Source organism: Haliaeetus leucocephalus, unplaced genomic scaffold, assembly GCF_000737465.1.
Source record: "Haliaeetus leucocephalus isolate CR32 unplaced genomic scaffold, Haliaeetus_leucocephalus-4.0 Scaffold944, whole genome shotgun sequence".
In the NCBI taxonomy this organism is placed as follows: Eukaryota; Metazoa; Chordata; class Aves; order Accipitriformes; family Accipitridae; genus Haliaeetus; species Haliaeetus leucocephalus.
The window spans coordinates 4,222,636-4,247,062 of NW_010973380.1; the positions used below are offsets into that span (position 1 = coordinate 4,222,636).

The 24,427-nt window shown below is 43.9% G+C and overlaps 1 protein-coding gene across 2 annotated transcripts in view; it reads left to right on the top strand.

Moving 5' to 3' along the window:
- RTN1 (reticulon 1) overlaps positions 1-23,326 on the top strand; it is a 122,075-nt gene extending 98,749 nt beyond the window's left edge. Inside the window, exons 1-7 of one of the 2 annotated variants that reach the window (XM_010584173.1) lie at positions 5,924-6,364; positions 17,995-18,202; positions 19,338-19,476; positions 20,377-20,446; positions 20,818-20,864; positions 20,955-21,013; positions 22,528-23,326. In XM_010584173.1, coding sequence (XP_010582475.1) covers positions 6,304-6,364; positions 17,995-18,202; positions 19,338-19,476; positions 20,377-20,446; positions 20,818-20,864; positions 20,955-21,013; positions 22,528-22,570 — 627 coding nt within the window. In that variant the 5' untranslated portion in view covers positions 5,924-6,303 and the 3' untranslated portion in view covers positions 22,571-23,326. Of the gene's footprint in view, positions 1-5,923; positions 6,365-17,994; positions 18,203-19,337; positions 19,477-20,376; positions 20,447-20,817; positions 20,865-20,954; positions 21,014-22,527 lie in introns of those variants that run through there. The other variant, XM_010584172.1, reaches the window with a different exon arrangement.
- Positions 23,327-24,427: the final 1,101 nt, after the last annotated feature.

The following is a 24,427-nucleotide window of genomic DNA, read 5'->3' on the forward strand; positions in this document are numbered from 1 at the left end:
TGCTTGTACTGGCATTGTCACTGCTCACACTCTTATTTCTGCCTCTTACTGCCTCCTACTCCCAGCAAAGCAGCTTGGAGGGGCTGTGTCTGCCCTGCAGTGTGCCAGCAGTGCAGGAGGAGAGCCAGTGAGGTAAGCTGCTCCGGGGCCACCTCCTCTGCTTCCAGCGCAGGACCTTGCCCAGGCAGGGACAGGGTCCCTGGTGGCTTGTGGCACACTCATGTGGCAAAGTCCAGGCCTCATTTCCCCAGCTCAGGCACTGGCTGCCAGACCTTGCTTTGAGAATTTGCTAAAAGTGTATCTTCTTCATCTCTTCTGGGCCTGCTTGGCCAAAGAGGAGGCTTCTCTGTCCCCCAGCATCCTTGCACAGCACCAGGCAGGATTTCATCACTTCCAAGAGCAACGCGATCCCAATTCGTCTTTACGATCTTGCTTGATCTCCACTGGTCCAAGAATGACAGCCAGTAACACCAACCTCCAAGTTGTATTGCAAAAATGAGTGAGGCTCATTTGCTAGAGCAGCAGATGTTGTGCTGGGTGCTGCAGAAATAAAGCTTAAAAAGCAGAAGATGCCCCAAATTTAAATAGACCAAGCAGACCCAGAGACCTAAGAGAGATGATTCCCAAGGTCACGTAGGAAGCCTGTGGCAGACGCGAGGACTGAACATAGATCTCCTGAGGCGCAGCCACACTGTGGTCTCAGGACTGTCTTCTCTTTTGTCTTCCAGTCCATCAGAAAGATCAGTTAATGAAATGGAATTAATAATGCCAGCTGCAGCACCAGCAATGCTGTAAGAGAGAAAAATTTAGCAGCACAGGCTTAAAAGTGGCAGGCTTGAAAATGGGGGTAGGCTGCAAGCACCATAACAGCCCACTGTAATGGGGGAATGCAATAGGTCAGCCAGAGTTTTAGGATCTCGTCAGTTTTACTGATCAAATCTTAAAGGAGGAATGAAGACGTACCAACTACCTCCCCCACAGGAGAAACACACGATTTTAAGGTTCCCAGCAACTGAAAAAAGTAGTCCCACTGGAAAGAATCAAAAGACTTTTCTAGGTCAATGGCAGGAATAGAGCCTTCACTTCTATGATCCTCACAGTTCAAAAATAACATTAAAGAACCAAGAGAAATTATCCACCGCTGAAGAGCCAGGAGTAAATAAAAACTGATTCTTATGTGTTAGACGTGCTGTTGCCTGCAGTAGTCAGTGAGCTCAAAGGGCACTGCAGAAGTGCCAGCCATCTCCGGGATGGCCAGTGAAGAGGATCTGTGCCAAATTTGCTGAGGGACTGCACATCAGTGGTTCAAAAACCAAAATGGAAAATTGTTTCTCAACAATAGAGCCAAATCTAAGGACTTCACCCCAAATGGCTCATTTACTAGGATTCAAGGAAAGGCACCTCATTCCCAGGGAGGGAAGCAAGTGCAAAGTGTGTCTCACCTGATTCTTTCACCCACTCATTTGACTCATGTCACATGGTTGTTGCTGAAGACCTTATGATAATCTCAGACTTTGAGCAAAAATGGGCATGAAGAACAGTTCTGCTGAGCAGAAAGTGAAACAGAGGCAGCAGAACAGGACCTTAGCAACACATCTCAGAACACACTTCTTGTCCTTGTGAACAACCCAAATATTTTGACTGATGATTTTAAAAACCCCTGATAAATCCAGGCATTTCAAGACTTCTAAAAGAAATCACAGGGAAGCTGGAACATAATGTGGCATGCCGAGACATGAGGTTTCTTTTGTTATGAGCATTCAGCTCCAGACTTAAATTGCACCAGTTTAAGACCATATTTTTTACCAGCTTACTCATTGCTTTTGTGGTCTAAAGACCTGAGAAAATAAGTAATTAATTACTGCCTTACATCTCCTAAGAGAAAATATCAAACATGTGGGGCAAAAGACAGCAAGGACAGAGCTGTTTATGTACCACCTATACTGTGAATAGTGATGGACCTGAAATAGCCGTCAGCATCTCCCAGCTCATGGCCTTTCCACCTGGGCTGCCTCTGAGCAATTCTGCAGCCCAGAAAATGTGCAAGAGTGAGTGCAAGACAGTGGGAAGGATGAGAGCAGAGCCAGGATCTGGCCCATCCCTCTGCTATTGACAGCCTCCTCATGAAAATGTAATTGCTGGCTGCCCTTGGCTTGGAGTAGTCAGGCAAAAATTCCCCGTTGTTCTTTAGAGCTTCGAGACGTATTAATGCAACTTTTAAAATAGCATCCCCTCTATTTTTGTTGCTAATGCTAAGAACAAATTAGCTTAGAAGAAAAACCCAATGATCTCCCTTAATGCTATTGTTTTCCTAAAGTGCTAAATGTCAGGATCTTACAGCACCACGTTGCAGATCTGGCACTGCCCTCAATGTGTCCCACGATGCGTTGACGCGGAGTGATGCAGAGTGCTGTTCTGAAAAAACATAATCAGTCCAAAGTGTCTTCAAAGTCACTGCACTTAGAGCAGAACTGGCGACGGGTTTCAGCCCTATCTTTGAATTTGTTATCATTAGATATTCTTTGAAACCAATGCTGATTTCCACCCTGCCCTCCAGCAGGATTGTTAAGGGACAGCCCTGAAGTTTAGGGCCACGTGTGATCCTCCCCGTGGTAGAACAGTGGGTACTTCTGAGCTCTTATGTCAGTTCAAGTATATTTACCTAAAAAGCCCTAAATGTTGCTAACTCTGACCTCATCAGAGCTCATCAGCAGTGCACAGGCAGGCTGGGTCACCATGGAAGTGGGAGGACCTTCAGAGGGAAGCAAGGTAGAGCTGAAGAGTTAGCCCTGACGCAGGGCTTGTTGTGTCCCTGTAAGCAGCACAACCCTGGTGACCCACGCACCATGGCAGGGTGCCTGTGTCCTTTGCTGAGCTGCAGTCCGCACCTCATCCAGCAAACCCTGCTGGGGTTGGAGGGATGGAAAGAAATGAGGCAGACAGCAATACCCTACTCATGTGTTAACTTGGCCAGAGGTTTCCCTCAATGGGAGGTTAGGATGGGCTGAAAGCAACCAGGTAGCTTTATTTTACTGAGTCCTTACCATACACGTCCTACATACATGGGTCATTATCTCCAGCAGAGCTGCTTAACAGGCAAATAGTGATGAGCCCACTTGGCTTGTGGCTGTGCCATCAACACTGAGCTTTAGGTGACCTCAGTAAAACATCTTAAGATCTGTAATCATTTCAGTAATACCCTGCGGCAGAATAAGGCTTCCCATGGACAGTGCTCTGAAGGGAAGGGAAGCAAATTCCGCTTACTGCTTTTAATCCTGCTTCTGTTCATGATCACGGGAAAGCTTTCCTCCAACACTGCAGTATCCTGTGGTTGATGCCAAGATCTCTGACCTGTGCATGTTTTCAAGATCCTGGCAGTGCTATGCTTATTTGTGCCTTTCAGTCTGTTCAGTAAATGTTTAATTGGTGATCCTGGTTTAGTTCTGTTGCAAAGAAGTAGTTCTCACCCTCAGTCTATTGATAACCAACTACTTAGTCCTAATTCTGGCTCACTACTTACTGAATGCATAATTTAAATTCTCATTGTAGAAATGCATTTTTTATTAATTGCCATTTTAGTCCTGGATCCACCCTGTGCTGATCGGGATTTTGTTAAACTGTTCGTGCACGTCTGTGTAGACGCACATACAGAGTTAATGCCAGGCGCTGCCTCTGTCCCTCACCCGACTTGGCTCCTGGGATGAGTGAGTGCATGCTGGAAGACCTTCTTAGCCCATTCACATTTTCTAAGTATGTTCATCTCACAGTTCCAGTCCAGTTCGGTTTCTGACACAGATGCATTGTTGTTGTCACTGCTGGTAAAGTGATGGGTTCTGGTGCCCATGAATTAAAATAGCTCTGGAAGTAGCATGGGACAGTACAATCACACAGGCCAGGTCTGAAGAGACACTTTTCCAAAGGGAAGTAAGAATTTAAGCAGGAAAAGTGATGGTATGGTTTATTTTGGAAGCCTGGGGAAGGAGATGGAGACCTGAAGTCTGGGGCAAGAAAAATCCCTGCCAACAATGAAGGAAAGGAGAAATCATCACTGCTTTATACAACCCTGGGATGTTAAATGCACATGGACTACTATTCTGTCCAAAGGGCATTTGTCTTTTATACCTGACTGAGAAATGTGGGTTACAGTGAGACTAAGCAGAGATTTTGTGTCTTCTCATGTCTGTGTTGCTGGTGGTATGTGCCCAATAGCCATGAGTTTCATTGGTGCACTAAGTTTGAGGTCTCTCTGGCTTTTTTTCAGGGGCACCAGGATTTAAGAATTTCATGTGAATGATGGCTCTGTTTTATATACACTGCTTGTAAATATCTCATATTATGGATTGGTGCTGGGAACCCCATCACAGAGCTGCAAGCAGAGTGCAGGGCAAAATGTGTCAATAGGGTTATTTTCTGCTCTTGCAAAGGGTCTAAACCGATCAGTCCATGCTGAGAAATCATCCCTTGCCAACCTGTTTCTTCCTTTTTTTAACAAAGCCTGGAAGAACACAAAATCAAGACTTGTAACATTGTTTGTAGATGATTTAACTTACTATATGCAATGGCAGCTGAAGCCAGTTCTGCACCAATTAGTTAATTATTTCCCTGTTAGGGGACTGAAGATGCTGGATTCAAGCCTAAGCAAGTCTTTTGGGGGATTTCAAAGACGGTTTTGAGACATGAACAATAGCTGTTGGCCTCTGTAATCCCAGCAGTTTGCTAGGTAAAGGTTAAGATCACACTGTGGTGAATCTCTCCTTAAATTTTGGCTTTCTTCTATGAGATGAGTTACCTGAGGGAAGGACAAGTGACCTACTACTACCAGTTGGAGGAGATCTCTGTTAACTCGGGCATTAAAGACTGTTTGATTTTGGAGCCAAAAGAGCAGAGAGGTTCAAACTTTGTTCCCCATGCTGGTGTGTACTTGACCCACTGTGTCTGTGCTGGTGTCTGTTTCCCTATAAAAAAGCTAAACTCAGTATAACATGGCTAAAGTAAAATTATTTCATAAACTAGCATGATTGAAAAGATTAAATACAGCCTCAGAACCGAGAGGTCCCCAGTTGGGATCGTTCTGCCAACAATGACTGGACCAAGTCTGATATGCTGTATCTCAGGTCACTCTTCAGTGAAATGGGGTGACTTTCTGGGGAGTTTCTTTGTGATTAATAACCAACCCACTCCCCAAAATCTGAAAAGGCAAATAGGTTGGGTGGATATAAAGCATTTTCTTTCCGAGTATTTACCAAGTACTGTGTGGCCATTGCTTAGTTATGACATCTCCGTGAGGTTACTTATAGTAGTTTATTGATGGGGAAACTGAGGCAAGGGCAGTGTCTTATCTGGGGGAGCAGTGCTGAGGCTGGTGTTAAAATTCAGCCATTAGTGGGCTCATGGTTACTACCGAAAGCACACGCTTTTTCACAAATTGCCCTGTATACCTGCACTCTTGCACCTCAAATCCTGGTTTATGCAGCATTTTGAGCAATGAGAGGAGGCAGCACTCATACCCCCCACACCCTAACCTGGGTGCAGCTTGCAGTGTTTGGCATCCTGGTGTAGCGAGGCTTGGCATGAGGGGCTGGGGGGCCATGCGGGTCACCCCGTGCGTGTGGGTGCTCATGCCTACAGAGGGAGAAGGGTGATCCCTGGTGGTGTGGGTACGCTGCTATTTTCTACTGTTTCTGGAATAGTTTTGAAAAAAGTAGCAAAATGGGGGTTGTTCTGTTGGGGTCGGATCTTGACTTTGGTTTTCTCCTTGCTGCTCCCCAACCTCACCCAGCTGGGCAGAGGAGGGGGGAGCATCAAAACCTGGAAGGGTTGGGAAGAATTTGGCCCTCAAAAAAAAATTAAGAAAACACCGGATTTCATTGCTCTCAAGAAATTTCTGGAACATGAATAGTCACAACTATACAGCAACATAGGAAACACTGTTCGCCCCCCCCCTCCCCCCTCCACCCACACCCAATTTGTTTTTATTTCTTTGCCGTCAGGTTGCCTTAACCATTTCGATGGCTTAGGAGGCTAAGCCGCCGAGCGCAAGCTTTTGATTTGAAAGGGGACTGCATCCCCTTTTCAAAGGAGCCTGCTCCCTAGGGCAACCACATCACACCGCTGATTTGCTGCAGTGGAGACCGCAGCGCGTACAATATGCCCTCCCCCCTCCGCCTGTGCTGCTTACAGCATCAGTCCGGAGCCGAGCGGGGAGACGGGAGCGATACCCACTAACCCACCCATGCTCGGGAATGCCTGACTGGTAACGCAGTGCCTCCGACGAAAGGACCGGCAATTCCTCAGCTCTCCGAGATGCAAGCCAGTGCCGATTCCACCAAGATGGACTGTCTTTGGAGCAACTGGAAATGTCAGGGTATTATATCTATTCTAGTGTTGCATGCTAGAAGGACTGCATGTCAGAGGAGGCAAAGGCAGGATCCATCCATTTTTGCATTGTTCACCTGTGGGCCTTTGCATGCTGTTTTCTCTCCTTCCCCGTGAAGCTTTTCTTTGGGGGTAATTTAAGAAAGAAAGATAAAGAGCCCTTAATTCTGTTCTTTGAATGTATTTCTCCCGTCTCCAGCTATCTCACCCTGAAAGCATCCAGGATAACAGGACCTTCCTTCCCACCTTACAGCTCATTCCCAAAGCATCCGCCCTTGCTGTTAGCGGTGCCATTTCTCATCCCTGACTCTCTCCATCGGGCTGCTGCTGGCATGATTTCATACCTTTTGGGCTTTAGGAAAGCCGGGCGATGGTGAATTTGTGCCTGCTCGGGCTCGCGAGGGTTCGAGGCGGTTGCGTTGGGTGCCTCGGTGCATCCTGCCCACGGACACACCCATAGTGAGGGCTTAGCCTAGCGTCGACACAAAGAAAACGCAGCTTCGGCAAGAAGTGCAATAGCACCGAGGCGGCCGCGGCATTGCCACCCACTTTGTACTTTGCTGTAGAATTGCTTTAAAAAAAAAAAAAAAAAAAAAATTGATCCCTTCGTTGTGCTTTCGAGCACTCCGCTGAGCTGGTCGGGGGCAAAATATTGCGATGATGTTGTCTTGCTGCCGAGTAGGTGAGGGGAACAATAGCATCTCCCTTTTGGGCTTATTTTCAGCTTATTTTGAGCGGGTCGGTGTCTGCGCTGGGTGGGGCTGGCTACCTTCCCGGGCGCCTCGGACAGCTTTTCAGCCATTTTTAGTCAGCTTCACACTTCCCAGCCAGCATCCAGCCTTTGTTTTGATAAAAGACAGTCTCTGTGACACTGCTCGGTGGGCAGATTAGAGGGAGAAAAGCTAGTGGCTGATCCTGCCGGGCAGGCTGCTGTCTGCTTTGGGCAGGCTTTGTTGGAATGTATTTTTTAATTTTAAGGTGCATGTTTACGCTGAATAGACAGTACGTAATGTTGATGCTCACAACAGGGTCCCTGGGAGAGAGATTGCTCTATAGCATCATCTCATTAAAGGGTCCAGGATGCACGCAGACAGTTTCATAATTGCAGCTCAATGTAACAGAAGCCAGAAAACCTTCCTACATTGTTTTTTGGGGAGGGGAGGGCAAGGGGACATCTTTCAGACAGACACTTGTCTCTAGCGAGCTCGATATTTTTGCAATCTTAATTCAGTACCTAACTGTATTTATGGTCTGAGGGTTTTTTTAAGGAAGACGAGTAGCTGGAAAGTAAACAGATGCACCTGTTAAATGCCAGCCTCCAGCAGATCAGGCTTTCCATGCCTTAATCAAGGGCTAGCTTTTCCTATAGGATTGCATGATTCATTAAGCTTATATGGCAGAGCCACAACCAAACTTCAGGGTCTTTTCATCTGAGCTTTGCAGATAAACTTCCTTGTTAGGTGGGGTTTGGGGTTTTTGTTTGTTTTGTTTCCAAAAAGTCTCAATATTTTGCTGATCCTTATAAAAACATTGATTTGCTGAGTCAGATTGCTGAAACACCTGTATTTGGAGGCAAACTAAATATTTTCCCTCTTTATTAGAAAAAATAGTATTTTTTCATATATTAAAAAGAGGGGACTAACAAAGGGCATGCTGCTATTGTTTAATTAATAATTAATAATTAATAATAATAGTGGGCTTTCCCTCCTTCTGTGCTCTCCTTTTTGAAACCAAAGTAGATTTGCTGAAAATTAAATGACACAGTATGTCCCATGATGATTTGAAATAAAACCCAGATCTGAAAAAATCAACGCAGCTAAAATAAATCACTTGCCTCACTTCCACATCATATGCATATTTTTTTCTTTTTCTTGGGTGGTGCTTTATGATTCAAAAATGATACTGCAGAAAACATGAAATAGTCATAGAATATTATTTCTGTCGGCAAAATTCTTTGATCGGTCCCAGATAAAATAGGAGAAATTTAAAATTCAGAATAATGAAAACTAAAGATTTGATTCATTGATTCTTTTAATATCTATTATTGATGTAGTGTCTGTCTCAACCCAGAATATCAGTTTTGTGCAAACCTGGAGTTGTATAATTTTGCCAGATTCATTTTCAATGGAATTATGGTTCCTTTCTGAAAACTCTGGAAATGTCTGTGAATGTAACAGATGCAGACACAAACCTCAGTAAATACAGAGCATATTTTTACTGAAATTATGGAGATACAACATTGAGGTTAACATAAGTTTTAGTTAATAGTCAAGCCTTCAACTAGCTGTATTGTTGGTTTGCCCTTATAGTACTTATAATTGGTGTAAAATTGGGTGGGGATCTTAAGAAGCTGCAGGGACACTTGGTGGAGCTTTGGCTTTGCCCTACTAAATCAATGTACTGTTACTTTCCTTGCAATGAAGCAACTGATGCTGCTTCATACATTTAGAAATATTGCAGTGTGTTTTACCTACCCATCCTGCAGGTACAGCATGATTATGTCAATGGTAGATCATGATACAGCCCCTCGAGGGAGCGGGAGAGTAATTCGCCCCTGCTGGGCATATGCTACATTCAAAATATTATCATAGGCTGCTTTGGGGAATTGCAGCTGGCTTCCACACCCAAGTCATCTTTCGCATTGGAAGGTGATGCATTTGAAGTAGGCTGGGATGGAGCCATGCATAATGCATGAGTGTGCGGAGAAACATCTCCGACCAGGCATGCTGGCTGATGTGGGCCTTCGTGTAACAACCTATGGCCAGCGCCAGCTGTGTGACGCATCGCGGAGCACAGCTCCCCGAGGAGAGCTGCTGGATGAGGTGTGCCTCCAGGTTCAGGTGGTGGAGCAGGTCTCTGTGCCTTCCCAAGGACTCGGCCCAGCTCGGCAGGACTCATCCCCATGCCTTGCTGGAGAGGTTTCTCTGGATTAGGAAGGTCTTTGCACCCCAACTTGATGGAGCTATTTGATGTCAGTACACTGGTCCCCATGACTATTCCCCCTTCCACTGTTTCTTCTATGTGCCAGCTCTTGGGTGGTCATAAGTGACATGCTTGTTCCTACAGTTTCAACCTCCTGCAAGACTTATTAAAAAAGAAAATCTGAAAGATCCAGAGAAAAAGGCCCGCGAACCATTCATAGAAATGATCCTAAGTATTACCCACATTATAAAACTTAATGTGGAAAAGGACTGCAGACTTTATCAAATCCGTCTAGCTGATGTAACTCCACTGGGACTGGAGTTATTGAGTAGCATTTTCTTGGCAGCTGTTTCAGAGAACCAGCCACCTTGCTTGCTTGATCTATCAGTTGGTTTCCAAAGGGTGCTGAGAAGCTGCACCAACTATTTGTGGCAACATTCCCCACTTTGAGACTCATAAAGAAATTCAATGGCAATAATATGGATGCATGCTATTAATCTATAATCTATTGACAGTTCTGAAATCTGTCTAATTACAGATATTGTCATGAGAATATAACTTTAGCCAGTTGGTTCCTTCAGTGCTTTCCTGAAAATATTGTGGGCTGAACTCTCAGCTGGGATCCACTTGTCTTGCTCAAATGAGCTCTCCCTCTTTTCAGCAGCTAAAGATCCATCCCAGTATGGCTATTATGTTGGTAGAGCTAAAATCTTGGAACTAAGTCATCATCTGATGTAACCAATTTAGCTAGTAGTTTCACAAAACTACACTAACTTATGAGGAATTGAATTCCTAATTTCACAGTTGATTTCCTGTGAAATTTGAATTAAATTTGTCAAGATTTGTTTCCACTTCCAGATCTGCTTTCCTTTTTTCGTTGCTGCTGCAGAAGTTGTATCAAGCCTTCCTCAAGCACATTCCTGTTGATGGCAATACAACTGCAAGACCAAAAGCTTAAAGTTAGATGACAACTCTCTTAGATGAGCCTCACACTGTTTGACTGCCAGCCATCCCAACAAATACCTTGACATAGGTAGTATCAAAAAATCACTGAGATTTCAATAGCTCTGCCAAAATGTGCTCTGCACACATGCTGTGCCATGTCTGAATGTAATTTTTTTTCTTTTCTTTTAAGAATAGATGAACAATATTCTTTCATTGCCAGAACAAGGAGAAGGTTCCCCAAAAGTAAGATTATTTTAAGGTATTCCCTGAGGAGTAATTTAAACTCTAGCAAGAGGGTGATGATGGGGCAATAGCTGAAGGCAACATTGGAGGGCTGCTTTTGCTTTCATTAGGTCTCTGGGAAGTGAGTTTTGGTGAGGCTTTTTATGATATCAGGGGGGATACTGTCTCCATGTCATATTTAATTCTCACAAATACCATAGATCTGGCCCATTCATTTTGAAAATCTGTAGATTTTCAAATGTTTGGATAGAGTTTGGAAGGGTCCAGGTCTGTTATTTTGGTCCAGGAGCATCTCAGGAAAATCTTAACACTTCCATAGCATTATGTGCATTCAGGGACTCAATTCAAGGGCTTTGCTTGGTCTCCTGGGTTTCTGCTCACTTAAGGTGAGAGCAGTAACATCCTCCATAGAAACTGGCCAAGGCAGGTAGTGATATGGTTTGATGAACAGGAGGTGTGTGGAGACTTTCTCCTGCCATGATGTTAAATCCCGGTCTTAAAGTATCTCTCATGTGAAAACAATAACAACAACAACAACAATAATAATAATAAATACTACAATAGACGTGTGTGCAGCATGGTTTTAGGGCTGATTTTTTATTGCCAATCCTTTTCTGTCTACTCAAGCGCACTCTGGTGACTCACATAAGGCAATCAATCAATCCTTTTTTGCTCACATCTTGATCTTGCAGAGGGAGTAGGAGATGACGTGGAGGGCATCCTATATCAAGACTTTCCTTTTCCCTGGTACTATTCCAGGTCTCCTCTCATCAGAGTTCGGGGACCAAGAAGGTCTGAACTTTCAAGTTGAGTCTTGGGGCAGGTGAATGATAAAGATATAAAGCTGAACCGAGGACAGGAAGTTGATGGACAAAGTGTGTACAAGAGGCAGAAGAAGTATGGAGAGATCCCTCAAGGCTGGAGATAAAGGATAAGGAGAGATGCCTCATAAAATAGCACAGATATTCTGTCTTGACTCTGCTGTTAATCACAGCAGTCTCCTGAAGGCACCAGACTGCTCATTAAATGGTGTAACCATCTGTATTACATGTGAATCAGATCTGTCGTGGGGAGGGCAGAAATGACCACATTGGATCCTTCACAGGAGAGAAGAGGGAAAGCCTGGTCCTGCAGCCTGTGGTTAAAGCTGCAAACTAGAATTTCTTTGACTGTGAGCAGTATTTACTTCTATTCAAAGATTTACAGCTTTGTTGCATTCGTTGTCAAATATTGTTGTGACAATGCTATAAACAAAATTGCCCTTCTTAAATCACGTTTCCTGATCTTCCTACTTCCAGTAGGTCTGAGAAATTACTTATGAAGTCATTTATATTTATGAAGTCATAGTATTACACTGTATACAGGATTAAAGGCTGTGTGTAGACAGGTTTTTCTCACTTCTCATTAATACTAATATTGCATAGGGAATGAAGCTGTATGACCCATTGATTTTACCTCCTAAGGAGGCCCAATGGGACCTCCATTGGAGGGGGGGGCAGCTTGATCACATCCAAGGGTGGTTTTAGTATGCTGAAGAGCACATAACCTTTTATTTAGTCATCAAGGCCCATGGGCCTCATTTGAAAGCTGGATACAAGGGTTTTGCACACACTTTTTGTACTAACTTCCATGTAAATGCTGCTTAATGCATGTTCATTTTTCATACAGTTGTTGCAATAGAGGAAAATTGTGCAAAGTCAGAAGGAGAGAACAGAGGTTTTCAGAGGAAGGGAGGAAAAAACTGTGGAAAATGTGAATTGTCCAGTCTGTGCTCGGTTGATCTTCATTAATTTTCATCTTAAAATGCTTTCTTTGAGACATGGAATGGGAAGAACCCCGTTTCTCTTACAAAAGTACCTTTCAAAAACATAACCACACAGGATTCTGGAGGTGTGAGGACATTTTAGCTACAAGTTGGTTTGGATCCTCTATTCTCCCTCTGGGATCTCTGCTCAGGAGCCTTGGGCTGCAGCAGCCCCATACCACAGTGCTTCTGGGGACCATGTAAACCACCAGAGCCCAGTCCTCATGTTTCCAACAGGTCCCAAGGAGAATGGATTAAGGAGCATCACTACTTAGTCCACCTTGTCCATCTCAAGTTGTTCACCCCTTGCCTCCAGCATTGCCCTTTCCAGCCCCCAGGTCTGTCTTCTGGCTTTTTTGATGCCAAATATTGAGGAGCAGACACATTTTCTGCTGAAAGCCATGATGAGAGCTGGGAGAGCTTTCAGGCACTGTACTCAGGAGCAGTTCCTTGCTGGCACAAGCATTGCATGCTGCTGCTGATATATTTGTGCGGTTAATTTTAGCTTGCCTCGCAAACATGGGTATTTACCAGCTACTCATATTAACAAGTGGTTGCTTCTATCACACGGTTTACCTTTGTGCATCATTAGTCTGGGGGTTGGCCCCAAATGGAGGACTCACATTAGTTTAATGACATGAAGTTATACCATAAAGTATAGCTAAGACACTGATTTGGCACCTTTGAAAACTTTTTCTTTTAAATAGAAGGCTACTTGAGTAACATTTTACAAGTTCTGCTGTCAGTTAAAAAGCACAGGTAGGTGATACTTTCAGATGAATAACTCATCAGACATGCTTCTCCAGAAAAGTTCTTCAAAGACAGTTGCAGTGACCTGCAGCACTGCTGTCTTAGAGATGGCTGGCAAGTCCTCCTTAATAAATACAAATACTTTTGAGTCTGAGGCAGTTCTGGCAAGACCCAGAGTCCTTTTATATCTCCACAAATGAGCAGAGCTCTGGTGTGTTGTACTGGAAAGAGTGCAAAGTGACTGACACTGCTTCTCTCCTTCCAGGAGGCTAAAGGGAGATCATGGAAAGCTACAGCTGAACAGCTTCTGCATGTTAATGGGCACGGTCAGGATTTTACAGTTGTGATTTTCAAACCAGAAGGAACTCAAATCTCAGTGAAGCTGAGGCTGGTTTCAGTGCCTGTTTTCCAAACCCCGTTTGCAAATCCTAGCTGCAAACCTTAGGTGGTTTGAAGTTGGCATTTTGGCTCTCAGAAGTGTATCTTGCTTAGCCAGGCAGATTGACCCACCGTTCAATTGCATGCACATCACATATCGACAGGCTCACGTGGCACCAGCCTCCCGCTTCATGCATATTCAGTGTGCATTGCTCAGAATCATGCCATTGTAGTCAGGTCTGGGCAGTGCCGTGCACACATACACAGACTCACACGCTGTTTGTAACACACCCGGCACTTGCAGGACCCTTCACCACACTAGGACCTTTTTTCTTTCCCTACGGATTGACCAAAGCATTTAATTATTACGTCATTAACTCATACTGTGAGGGATCCCATCTCCTTTAATTTATCTGGGAAATGCTGTGCCCATGTAAGAGCCAGACTGGAAGCCTGTCTCAGCCCAGCCAAGCATGGGGCCAGCGCATGCTGGCAAGTGGCTTTGCAGAGAAGCGTGTGTGTGAAGGTGCGCAGCTCCAGCTCAGCTCCCAGCCCCGCCATCCTCAGACTCACTGCGTCCCTGTGTGCTGGGGAGGCTGGTCTGAGCCTGGGTGGTCATTTCTTCAGCGTGCAAAGGAAGGGGTGCAGGCATGAACAGGCAGCTACCCATCGTCAAAGACTCAGGCCACCATTTATATTTTGTGACCTGTTGAAGGGCATTAAACGCGTGGGTCAGTGAGTGTTTGAGGGAGGTGTTTGCTATGTTAACCAGTTTTGTATATGAATATAGGATGAGATGAAACTCAAAGCAGACATATAAAGGTGGTGGACAACTTCATCTTTCATTTTCATTCCCGTTCAGAATAAAAAAAAAGGTGTGGAGGGGGTTGATGCTCCCAGCTCTGGGTTCACCTGGTGGTGAAGGAGTAAATTTCTCATTCCTTTGCCCCTTGGTATCTATTTACAACACCAGATAACAATGTGACAGGTAGTTTTGCTCTGGTGTAAATGGTTACAGGACAAAACGGCACCCTGAGGAAGTCAGGCAAAGGATCCCAGCTAGTGGATTCTGCACCCAGTGCCTGCTTTTAAGGGAGATTTGTTTACGTAAGGAAATGTAGGACAAAAATACGTTTGACCACCCTCTCGGTAAGGAAGCATTTCTTTACTGAGAGGGTGGTCAAACACTGGAACAGGCTGCCTAGAGGGGTGGTCAATGCCCCAAGCCTGTCGGTGTTTAAGAGGCATTTGGACAACACCCTTAACAACATGCTTTAACTTTTGTTCAGCCCTCAATTCGTCAGGCAGTTGGACTAGATGATCGTTTTAGGTCCCTTCCAACTGAAATAGTCTATTCTATTCTATTCTATTCTATTCTATTCTGTTCATGCAAAAAGTCTTTGAAGTGACTGAAGCTGTGACTGAAGGAGCAAACGTAGTTCTGACATGTAGCTCAGGTGTTTTCAGCACCATCTAAATTTCAGGGGAACTGATACAGCTCAAATCCCTGAGTCCTGTCAGCAAAAAAAGTGCTTTCTCCAGGGAAGCCCATGGACCATGGCTGGACCCCACAAGTCTCCACTGATCTCTTGCTCTGAACTCTCCTTCTCCCCCTTCCCTGCCCAAGGAGCCATGAGGTTCATCTCCCTCCTGCACCGCCTTTTGCAAGTCAGTTTGGCTCACCGCCATATCCCTAGGGGACAGGAGGAGGAATGGCTGCGGGAGCAGCAAATCCCTCCTGAACAGCTGGACATGGCAGCAATGCCGCAGCTCCCCATCCCTGTGAGGGAGACAAGGAGAAGGCAGATTTGGTTCCTGCCCTTGAAAATCCTAACTGACCTACTGCAGGCTCTGGGTGGGAGGGTTGTGTTCCCAGGCTGGACCTGGGCACTGGGACAGTCCTGTAAAAATCATTCAACTCATATATCCCTCCTCTGTGCTGAGATTTTCCACCTAGCAGTTGGCACATATTTTTTCCATGCACATGGGAATATTTGCCTCAGGTCTAAAAGACACAGGATCCCTCTCTCCCAGGTCTCATTTGGCGGGAGAAAGAGGCCAGCTGCCTTCTCATCTCCTCTCTTGCGCATGCACATATCCCCAGAATTGTGTCATTTGGCGTCTGTCCATCTTGCTCTGATTTATGGCAAGCCTTTCCTTACCTGATACAGCTCAGTAAATATCCCAGTCATTTCATGGCAGAAAAGGGCAAGTTTCAGGATGTACACACACCTGGTCAAGTTTGTCTTGAGTCATTCAGCATCTTCCTTGTTCAGGGGAATGAGAAAATGCAGTTTGGCATCTGTCTCTATGTGAGAATAGAGCCCACTTCCAGTCTGCAGGAATACGAGGTGAAAGATCCTCGAAAGAAAGAGAGGGGGCTTAGTTGCTCATCTTGGGTCTTACCATCAATTGGGATTGATTCAGGGAACTCTACTGAAGTGGGCTTTTGTATTTTTTGGCTCAGGTCTCATTTGTTTGCCTGTCTATTGCCTGCGTTCCAGGTAGTATTTTCCCCTGGTGAGTGGCCTTTTTCTTTCATCAGTAGATGATGTTCCACGTACAGCTTGCTGAGCTAGCTCAGATGTGCTCATTTCATTTAACATGAAGGTATTGTGTGATATAAACTTTAAGTATCTTGAGAAGTGAGATTTGCATAAATTTCCAATACTGTCCTCTGACAGAGGAATTTTTAAGCACAAAAATGATCAGGCTGTGAATAACACCTCCTGTCCAAATGCTTGCTGGTGAAAGCACCCCAGTTGCTGTGCTGTACTGCAGAAATTTACAGCGCCTTGACTGAAAAAGAATACGAAAAATGGTAAAAGCTGCACACTTGTGTTCTGGATGCCATTTTGTAAGGATGGTTTGCAAGTCACATACTCCAGCACCTCAACACTGTAAGCAATTTGTGGAGCTCCAGCTGCCTGCATCAATACAGCTGGGCCTGCTGCTAACCTCCTCGATATAGGTGCGTGCTCTGACTGTGCTGTAACTGCATTTTGGAGCATTCCCTAGTCCATGCCCCTAGGTTTCTGCAGGAAGGAGACCTGGGCATATATCTGGAAAGACTCTGGCCTGGTCCTCAATTTGTAAAGTCAGCACCCAGGACCTCGGCATGTACCACCAAGGTCCCCTGTCCCTTGGCTTCCATGCAGCCCATAGATCTATTCATGAATGCTTGTGATCACAGGTCCAGTGCTGAATACTGGCACTTAAAAATATGAAAGAGTTTTTATATTGTGTATAATGATGGAGATTCAAGTACATCACTTTGAAAAGCAATGCTAATATGTGTAATAGTAATGAGTAATATAGCACATTGACTCAAGGCAAACATGCTGCGGTGACTCACAATTTTTGGAGATTAGATGATAAGAACTACTAGGCTGGATTAATTTTGTTTCTTTTTGTATTTGTGAAATTTTTTTTGACAGATTGCAGTTTTCCTGAATTTACTCTTTGTTCGGAATGATTTGACAAGTGGCATCTATGAAATCTGTTTGGCTGGTGGTGTGTTCAAGCTGTTCATGAGGACTTGTGCAGTGTGTGAAATTAAAGCTGTTTTGTTTAGATTGTCATAAGCATGTTCTTTGGCTGGATGAAGAGTCCTCTCAAGAAGAGGTTATTGGTGTAAAGAAATTAAATTCACCTTTGTGGACTGGATATTCAGCAATCATTTCATAAAATTTTGCTTTTATAGTGGCTATTCCTGATGGTAAGATTGTTTGCTGGAGGGGTTGGAATAAACTATACAAACTGGGTGAAAAACACTGTCAAAATTAGCTGCTTTACACATGTAAAAATACATTGGTTGAAAATGGTTTTCTGCACTTGCTTTGTTCTAATATCTCCCATGGATCTAGACAAGGGAAGTTATCTAACAAGCAGAAAACTTTTTTTTTTAATATTTCTGAGATGGTTGGATTTGAGTAGCAAAAGGGATTTAGTCTGTATTTTAAGGTCTCATCTGAAAAATGGTTTCCTACCCATGTAACTATTAAGCAGTGGTAAAACCAGGAGTCTTTTCCTTTCTCAAAACTTAGGAAATAACAAAATCATATTGTCAAAACTTTGAATGGGAAAGTGATTTATTGTGGCTAACCCCAAACTTTCTTATTGGTTTATCAACAAGCAAAATTTGAAAATGCTTTGATCAAGCATTTGGCATTTGGACTTGTGACAAAGAAATAATCCAGTTTCCACAGTAAGTAAAGGCAAGCTAGGATGAAAACTTCCATACAACCCTAGCGACAACACAAACCGCATCTTACATTTGCCTTGCTGCTGCACCTTACCGTGCTGTGGTTGGAGATATTCACCCATCTTATCTAACCCAGACACAGATGCAAGAAATACAAGGATTTCAAGTAGGTCACCAGTTGCAGTTTCCTCAGTGTGTCGCTGAAGTCACTTCACTGCTTCTGCTGAGAAGTTCCTGTTGATGCTGATGTGAGCAGGAGCATCACTCCTCCCTTTACTCTCCTGCAAGGACTCCGAGCATCGCAGTGGCCATGGTGGCCATCCTCAATGCCCTTCCAGCTCCTGCCTTTAACATGTTGGTCTTCTCTCCCCAGCTATTGACCTGTTGTACTGGCGTGACATCAAGCAGACAGGGATCGTGTTCGGCAGCCTCCTGTTGCTGCTCTTCTCCCTGACCCAGTTCAGCGTCGTCAGCGTCGTGGCCTACCTGGCCCTTGCTGGCCTCTCAGCCACCATTAGCTTCAGAATCTACAAATCGGTCCTACAGGCTGTGCAGAAGACGGACGAGGGCCACCCCTTCAAGTGAGTGTTTTGCAGTCATGGCCAGGGGCCATTTGTCTTGCAAAGGATCCATTCCCAGTGGCAATTCACATTTCTTTAGCTGCCACTTTTATACTGGCTAAAATTCTTTTCTTGCTCATAACAGGGAAAATAATTTTTTCTGTTGTCCAGTGTCTCAAGAGCTGTAAGGCTGTATTGGCTCAGATCCTGGGAGAAGAAAAACAACACAAAAGCCATCATCCTCTGATACATGGGAATTTTCTTCCTGAAATTCAAAAGATCTGGAAACTTTTAAGCAAACAGAAAAAGAGTTTCATAAGAACTAATGATAATACAATATCTCTGCAAGCAGGAGGAGTATTGTTTCTGGACACACTCTTTTGGGCATAGAGGGGAACTGTTTATATCTTTTCTGCAGCATTGCTTGGCTGTGATGCGGCAATCCATTACCCTAGGTGATGGTGCCAATGCCAGTGTCCTCCCCACGCTCCCCAGGGTCTGGGTGGTTTGCTCCAGGAGAGCAGTCAACTTTTCTCCTCTGCTGTGCCAACAAGTTGGTAAACCAGGTCATGGAACCGGTCTGGTTTGCAAACACGTACACTGAAAAAAAGGCTTGTTGGTGTGCTGCTCCTTCTGTTTCACTTGATCAGTTCTGAGATGTGACTCACAACATGGGCATAGCTCAGAGGTGCAGGGCAGGTGGAGGGATGGAGGAGAGAGAAGGGGGCATTGCTGCCAAAGGTGATACGTGGCCAGACAGCAGCTTTTGTTCCTCCAGAGGCTGCCAGCTGGTGGAGATGTCCTCTTCTGCAGCAGCAATGTTGCACAGAAGTTTGTGGGGAATCCCCCCCAGTTAGGATTTACATCCCCCTTTGCATGGAGTAAAGAGACAACCCATCAAGACCAGGCTCTGCATGGGGAAAGGGCAAGGCTGGAGGCAAACAGCCCCCACAAAGCCTGCAATTGCCCAGGGAGATGGGTCATGCAAGGCAAAGACAGCGTGCGCTGGTGGCTCTGTGCCTGCAGGAAGGGGGACACGTTGCTCCGGCGCAAAGAAATGAGGTCTGGGGAGGAGGGAGTGATGGGGTAGACAGGCAGGAGCGTGAACAGCAGGTGAACCTGCCTGGGTTTGTAACTGGACCTGTGTTTCTGGCAGAGCCTACTTGGAGATGGAAATGAATCTTTCACAGGACCAGATTCAGAAATACACAGACTGTCTCCAGCTATACGTCAACAGCACAGTCAAAGAGCTGAGGAGACTCTTTCTTGTTCAGGACCTCGTGGATTCTTTAAAAGTAGGATTGCTTTAAATATTGTTAACCCCTCTCTAGAGGATCAATCTACATTTCAAAGTGCTGCTTCTCTTGTTGACAGTGTCATCATAAAACCTAGTTTTGTGTAGCTCCAAATATAAAAATTGCTCTCCTTTTCGATTTCCAAACTGCTTTCTTCCAGCAGTTTAGAGGTTTGGCAATCTGCATTTGAATTTATTGATAAGTAATACAGGAGTTATAAAAGTTGCAGGACGAGCTTAGCTCCACTGCACTTCTAGAAGCATCTCTGCATTATGCTTTCTATGACTTTGCCACAAAATAGTGTGTTCCCCTCTAATACCTCTGTTAATCTGGATTTCCTCTAATTGTGGCATTTCCTGCTATGGAGGAAGGTCTTCTTTCCCTCCCTGCTGAGATAATTATTTTAAGCCTTACACCCTAGAACCCAAGTAGGTGTTCTTCAGAGCAAAGGGAAGATCATTAAGAGAGCAGACATGGGTTAGGCTCCTAAATTACTGAAGATTTTTAGGAAAATGTACCCATCTCCCAGCCTCAAGAGTTTTCAGTCACTGGGATTATCACTGTGGGGCTGTGATTAACCTGTGTGGGATGACCCCTGCCATCATCAAAATTGGATGCAGAAATCTGCCTATGCCGTGCTCAGTGCAGAGTCCTAAATGTATGCAATTAAGCCCTAAATATACATGAAAGCTCAGCTAAGAGGGTGAGAAGCAGTGAACAGCAGAACGGAGAATGGGGTTTATACACCCAGAAAAAGTACCTAGTTCCTAATGTGCCTTACTTAACAACTCCCCTTACACGTTAAAAAAGGCTAATGTGCTATTATGTTAGCTAGTTAAGTGCACTAATTTCTTCTTATGCTGACAGTGGAGGTGATGTAATGATCCGTCTTTAATTTAGTTTGCAGTACTAATGTGGCTGCTGACTTACGTGGGAGCCCTCTTCAATGGCCTGACTCTTCTGATAATGGGTAAAAATCATCATTTCTTTTAAAATCTATTTTTAACTTTAACTCCCTCACGATTTCTACTTAGACAAAACAGCCTATCTTTGTTGTGCCTTCCCCACAGTTAAATCATCAACTTTATTTCCTTTTCCAGTAAATACTCATTATTCCTTTTACATTGTCCCTCCTGCTAGAACTAATTTGTGTTCTGTGGTTTTGCAGAGCAATGGGAAATTCCATATTTGGGAGGTTTGAGTAAAGTTCATTTTTAATACAAAGATCCCTGGTGGATCAGCTGACCAAGTGGCATGATATGTGTTTGTCACTAAAGTAGGTCTCTTCTCTGGAGGAATCTGATCTGCAGGAATATAACAGTGTGCTCTTTTTCTCCTCAGCTGTGGTGTCTATGTTTACTCTCCCTGTTGTATATGACAAGTACCAGGTAAGTCTGTCTGCTCGGTGTGGTTCGGGTGTCTGGGTGGTTCTGCCTTGTTGATGCCTGATTGACTGGGTCTCCTTTTGCTCTTTGCAGGCACAGATTGATCAATACTTGGGACTTGTGCGGACCCACATAAACACTGTTGTGGCAAAGTGAGTTCAGCAGCAGGCTTGACCAGAAGTCTTGCTGTGAGGTTGCGGTGCCCTGAGGGTGGCTAAGAGCTGGGTGGTCCTGGGGACAACGTGCCCTATGAATGATGTCCTCCCCAGCTCCTGGCATGTAAGACTGTGGGAGGGCAGATCCCCGGACAAACACAGGCCTTCTCCGCTGAGCGTAGACTAAGGCAGAGCTGTGACCCTACATCTTTCTCTCCCCTCTCCTGCCATCTGGGGGAGCTGTGGACAGAGCAGCCCAACCCAGGACTGATGTCCATACAAAGACGCCAAGACAAACAGGAAGAAATGCGTTAACTGCCTTCCCACTGACAGCTCCAAGCCTGGGTTTTTGCTTTCAGGGACTCTGTCCTTTAGAGTTAATAATACCATTAATGAACAAAGTGGGAATTAGAACACCACCCTGTTACAGAAAAAAAATACCTGGAAGCACCATGATCTTATTTCAAACCGCCATGGAACAGACAGAAGACCTGGATGAAATTTTTAAGCCAGTCTGCTCTAGTTCCTAACGCGTTGCCTGTATCAAAAGCTTTTGTGGGATTCCTAAGGGCACAGTGAGGGTCTAAGCATAGTTCTTGAAACTTGAGAATTACTGAAGCAGGATGGCTGGTCTGGAAGGTAGATCTGTGCATCTCAGCAGTTTGTATCTATGGCTTTGCAAAAACTGGCTGAATAACAAGTATCCCATGGAAGGTTACAAAATGGTGAGGTACAGAGAGCAAGTGACCCACGAGGAGATGCTGAGGAAACTGGGTTTATTTAGCCTGAGAAGGAGGGAGCTAAGGAGTGATTTCATAGCAGCCTGTAAGTACTTGATGGAAAGTTATGAGATGATAGAGCCAAACTCTTTTCAGTAGTGGCAGAAGTTATAACAAGGAGCAACAACACAAATCCAGTTTAGGAGGTTGCTGTTGGACTTTAGGAGAAACTTTTTCACTAGGAGATTAGGACAGCACTAGAGCAGGCTACACAGGAAGGTGCCAGAATCTCCTTCCTTGGAGGTTTTCAAGATGCAGCGAGACAAAGCTGTGGCTAACCTGATTTAGCATTGGCAATAGTCCTGCCTCACATAGGAAGTTGATTCAAAGACTTCTGGGGTCTTTTCCAGCGAATAGTTCTGTGATTCTGCAAAACCCTTAGCCTTGGGCAGGACTAAAAGTTTGTGTTGAAAATTGTTTGTTTAAACTTAATTCCTAGCTTCCAATAGATAATATACCATGGTAGAATAATGAAGGGGGGGAGAATATCACTGAGCATACCCCATGGTTACATGAACCACCCCAAACTGGTCCATTTACAACTAGGGGCCTGTAAGAACACATAGATGAACATCACCTCTGTTTTTTACTAGACTCTAGTCCACCTGTTGTGACAATACACTGAATGCAAGCTAGAGGATACCCCTGAATAAGACTCTGGGTGGGGATCCACTGGAATGGAATAGCTGCCTCACCATATAATCCTTCTTTTTTTTTCTTCTTTATTTCTAGGATTCAAGCTAAAATCCCAGGTGCTAAGAGAAAGGCAGAGTAAAGCAGACATCAAGAATTCATCTACTACAGTAGCGAATAATGGGGGAATCTGGAGTGAAACAGCTCTGTTCTTACACTTTACTGCAAATTTATCGTTCTTTTTTTTCTCAACACCGTAATCTTAGAAACATAAAACTCAGAAGCAGTGCTTTTCCCCTGCTGCTTCTGCACTTAGAATATTTGCAATCACTTGTGTCAAGCACTAAAGTATAGTAAAGAGAAAAGTGTACTAGATGTGGTTTTTTGTGTTGCTTATAAAGTGCATGATGGTGAGAGCCTAAATAATATTGACCTTTTTATTTTATTTTTTTAGTGTTTTTCCTTCTTCTATTGGCATTGCTTCTATAACTTTTAATGTTACATGTGGCTAGGGGCTTTCCTGCTTAGCGCACTGATGCAATAGTTAAAATTGCTTCTACGTCACTGGGTTGCTGGTTGGATTCATCTTTATTAACTATATAGAATTGTAGACTGATGTTTTAGTGTTTTCCAGCACAAATAAAATAAACAGTAATCGGTACTTATGGTAATCAGTTTTGTATAACTCAAAAAAATGAAAACAAAACCCAGTACTTTTGTCGTAAGGGATTGACAGGCTGACTTACATGTATGGTAACTGGAAAGTTCCAGCATGTTAAATTTATTACAATTTGTATTACATTCTCTGTAGTTCCTAATGGACTTAATTATGGACTCTGAATATTTGCACTTATGTACTTGATACCGAATGCAGAAATAAATGTTACTAAATGTAAAACATTCTCCCTCTTGTTGCCACTGGGATTATCCTGACATTTGCAAACTGGACATGTACCATGCAAAAAGAAGGATTTTCTCTCTCTCTCTCCCCTTGAGATCCTCCCATGCCTTGCCCTTACAAAATGGTACAGTCCAACAAGATCATCTGTAATACGTAGCTCATCTATCAGTTTCACATCTTGATGAGTACAGCAATAAAAGAAGGCTCTTAGCATGTAGTTTGTTTTTTTTGTTGGTGGTGTTAGCAAATAACAGGAACTGAATAATTGTCTCTTCCTCCATTTGCACATTGTGCAAATCATAAGCAACTCACTATGGGAGGGGTCAGCACACCAAAATGGACTTTTCCATTTCCTTATTGTCATGTTACTCTCTTATCCAAAGCTGTTCTCTGAAATCTGCTTTAAACTGTGGGATCCATACTGAATCCGGAGGCTGAGAACTGAAATAAACATTTGCTTTTGTTCAAAGGCAAAGGTTTTTAAAATTGGCATTTGGTGTTTGAGAACCATCAGACAAGAGAAACAGCTGCTGAACATTATCTAAAGTGCTTCAAAACAAACAGTTGGTTAAGTGCTGAATGATTTGCCCATTTGTGGAACATGCCTGTAGAAATTTTTATTTTTTTTTTATAAAAATGTGAACATCAAAACATTTTCAGCCAAATTGCAGTTTTTCTTTTTTTCTATCACAAAAGGGTTTTATGCAGAAATTATTTTTTCTACAAAGAACTAGATCCTTAAGCACTTATCCCAACTTATTGACTTGAAGTCTTTCCTTAGATTCATTCATTTAATTCAGCATCTCAGTTACACATGGACATGGTGAGATCTGTCCGAGGTCAGGCTGCAGTTCTGTGTATAAACCTACAACCCAAATGCACATGAGGGTTGGTAGAAACATTGGTATGGCTGTGGGCTAGTTAATTGTGATGAGTCTCAAATACCATTATTTTCATTTAAGATTTATATGCTTCTTTGCTCTTATTTAAAAATACTAAACTGTCTTTTAAATGTCACCTGCAGCTGAAAAACTGAATGCCTCAAAGTGACACGTGTTGCTTTTGATCAAATGGAGTACATTGGTTTAGCATGTGTAG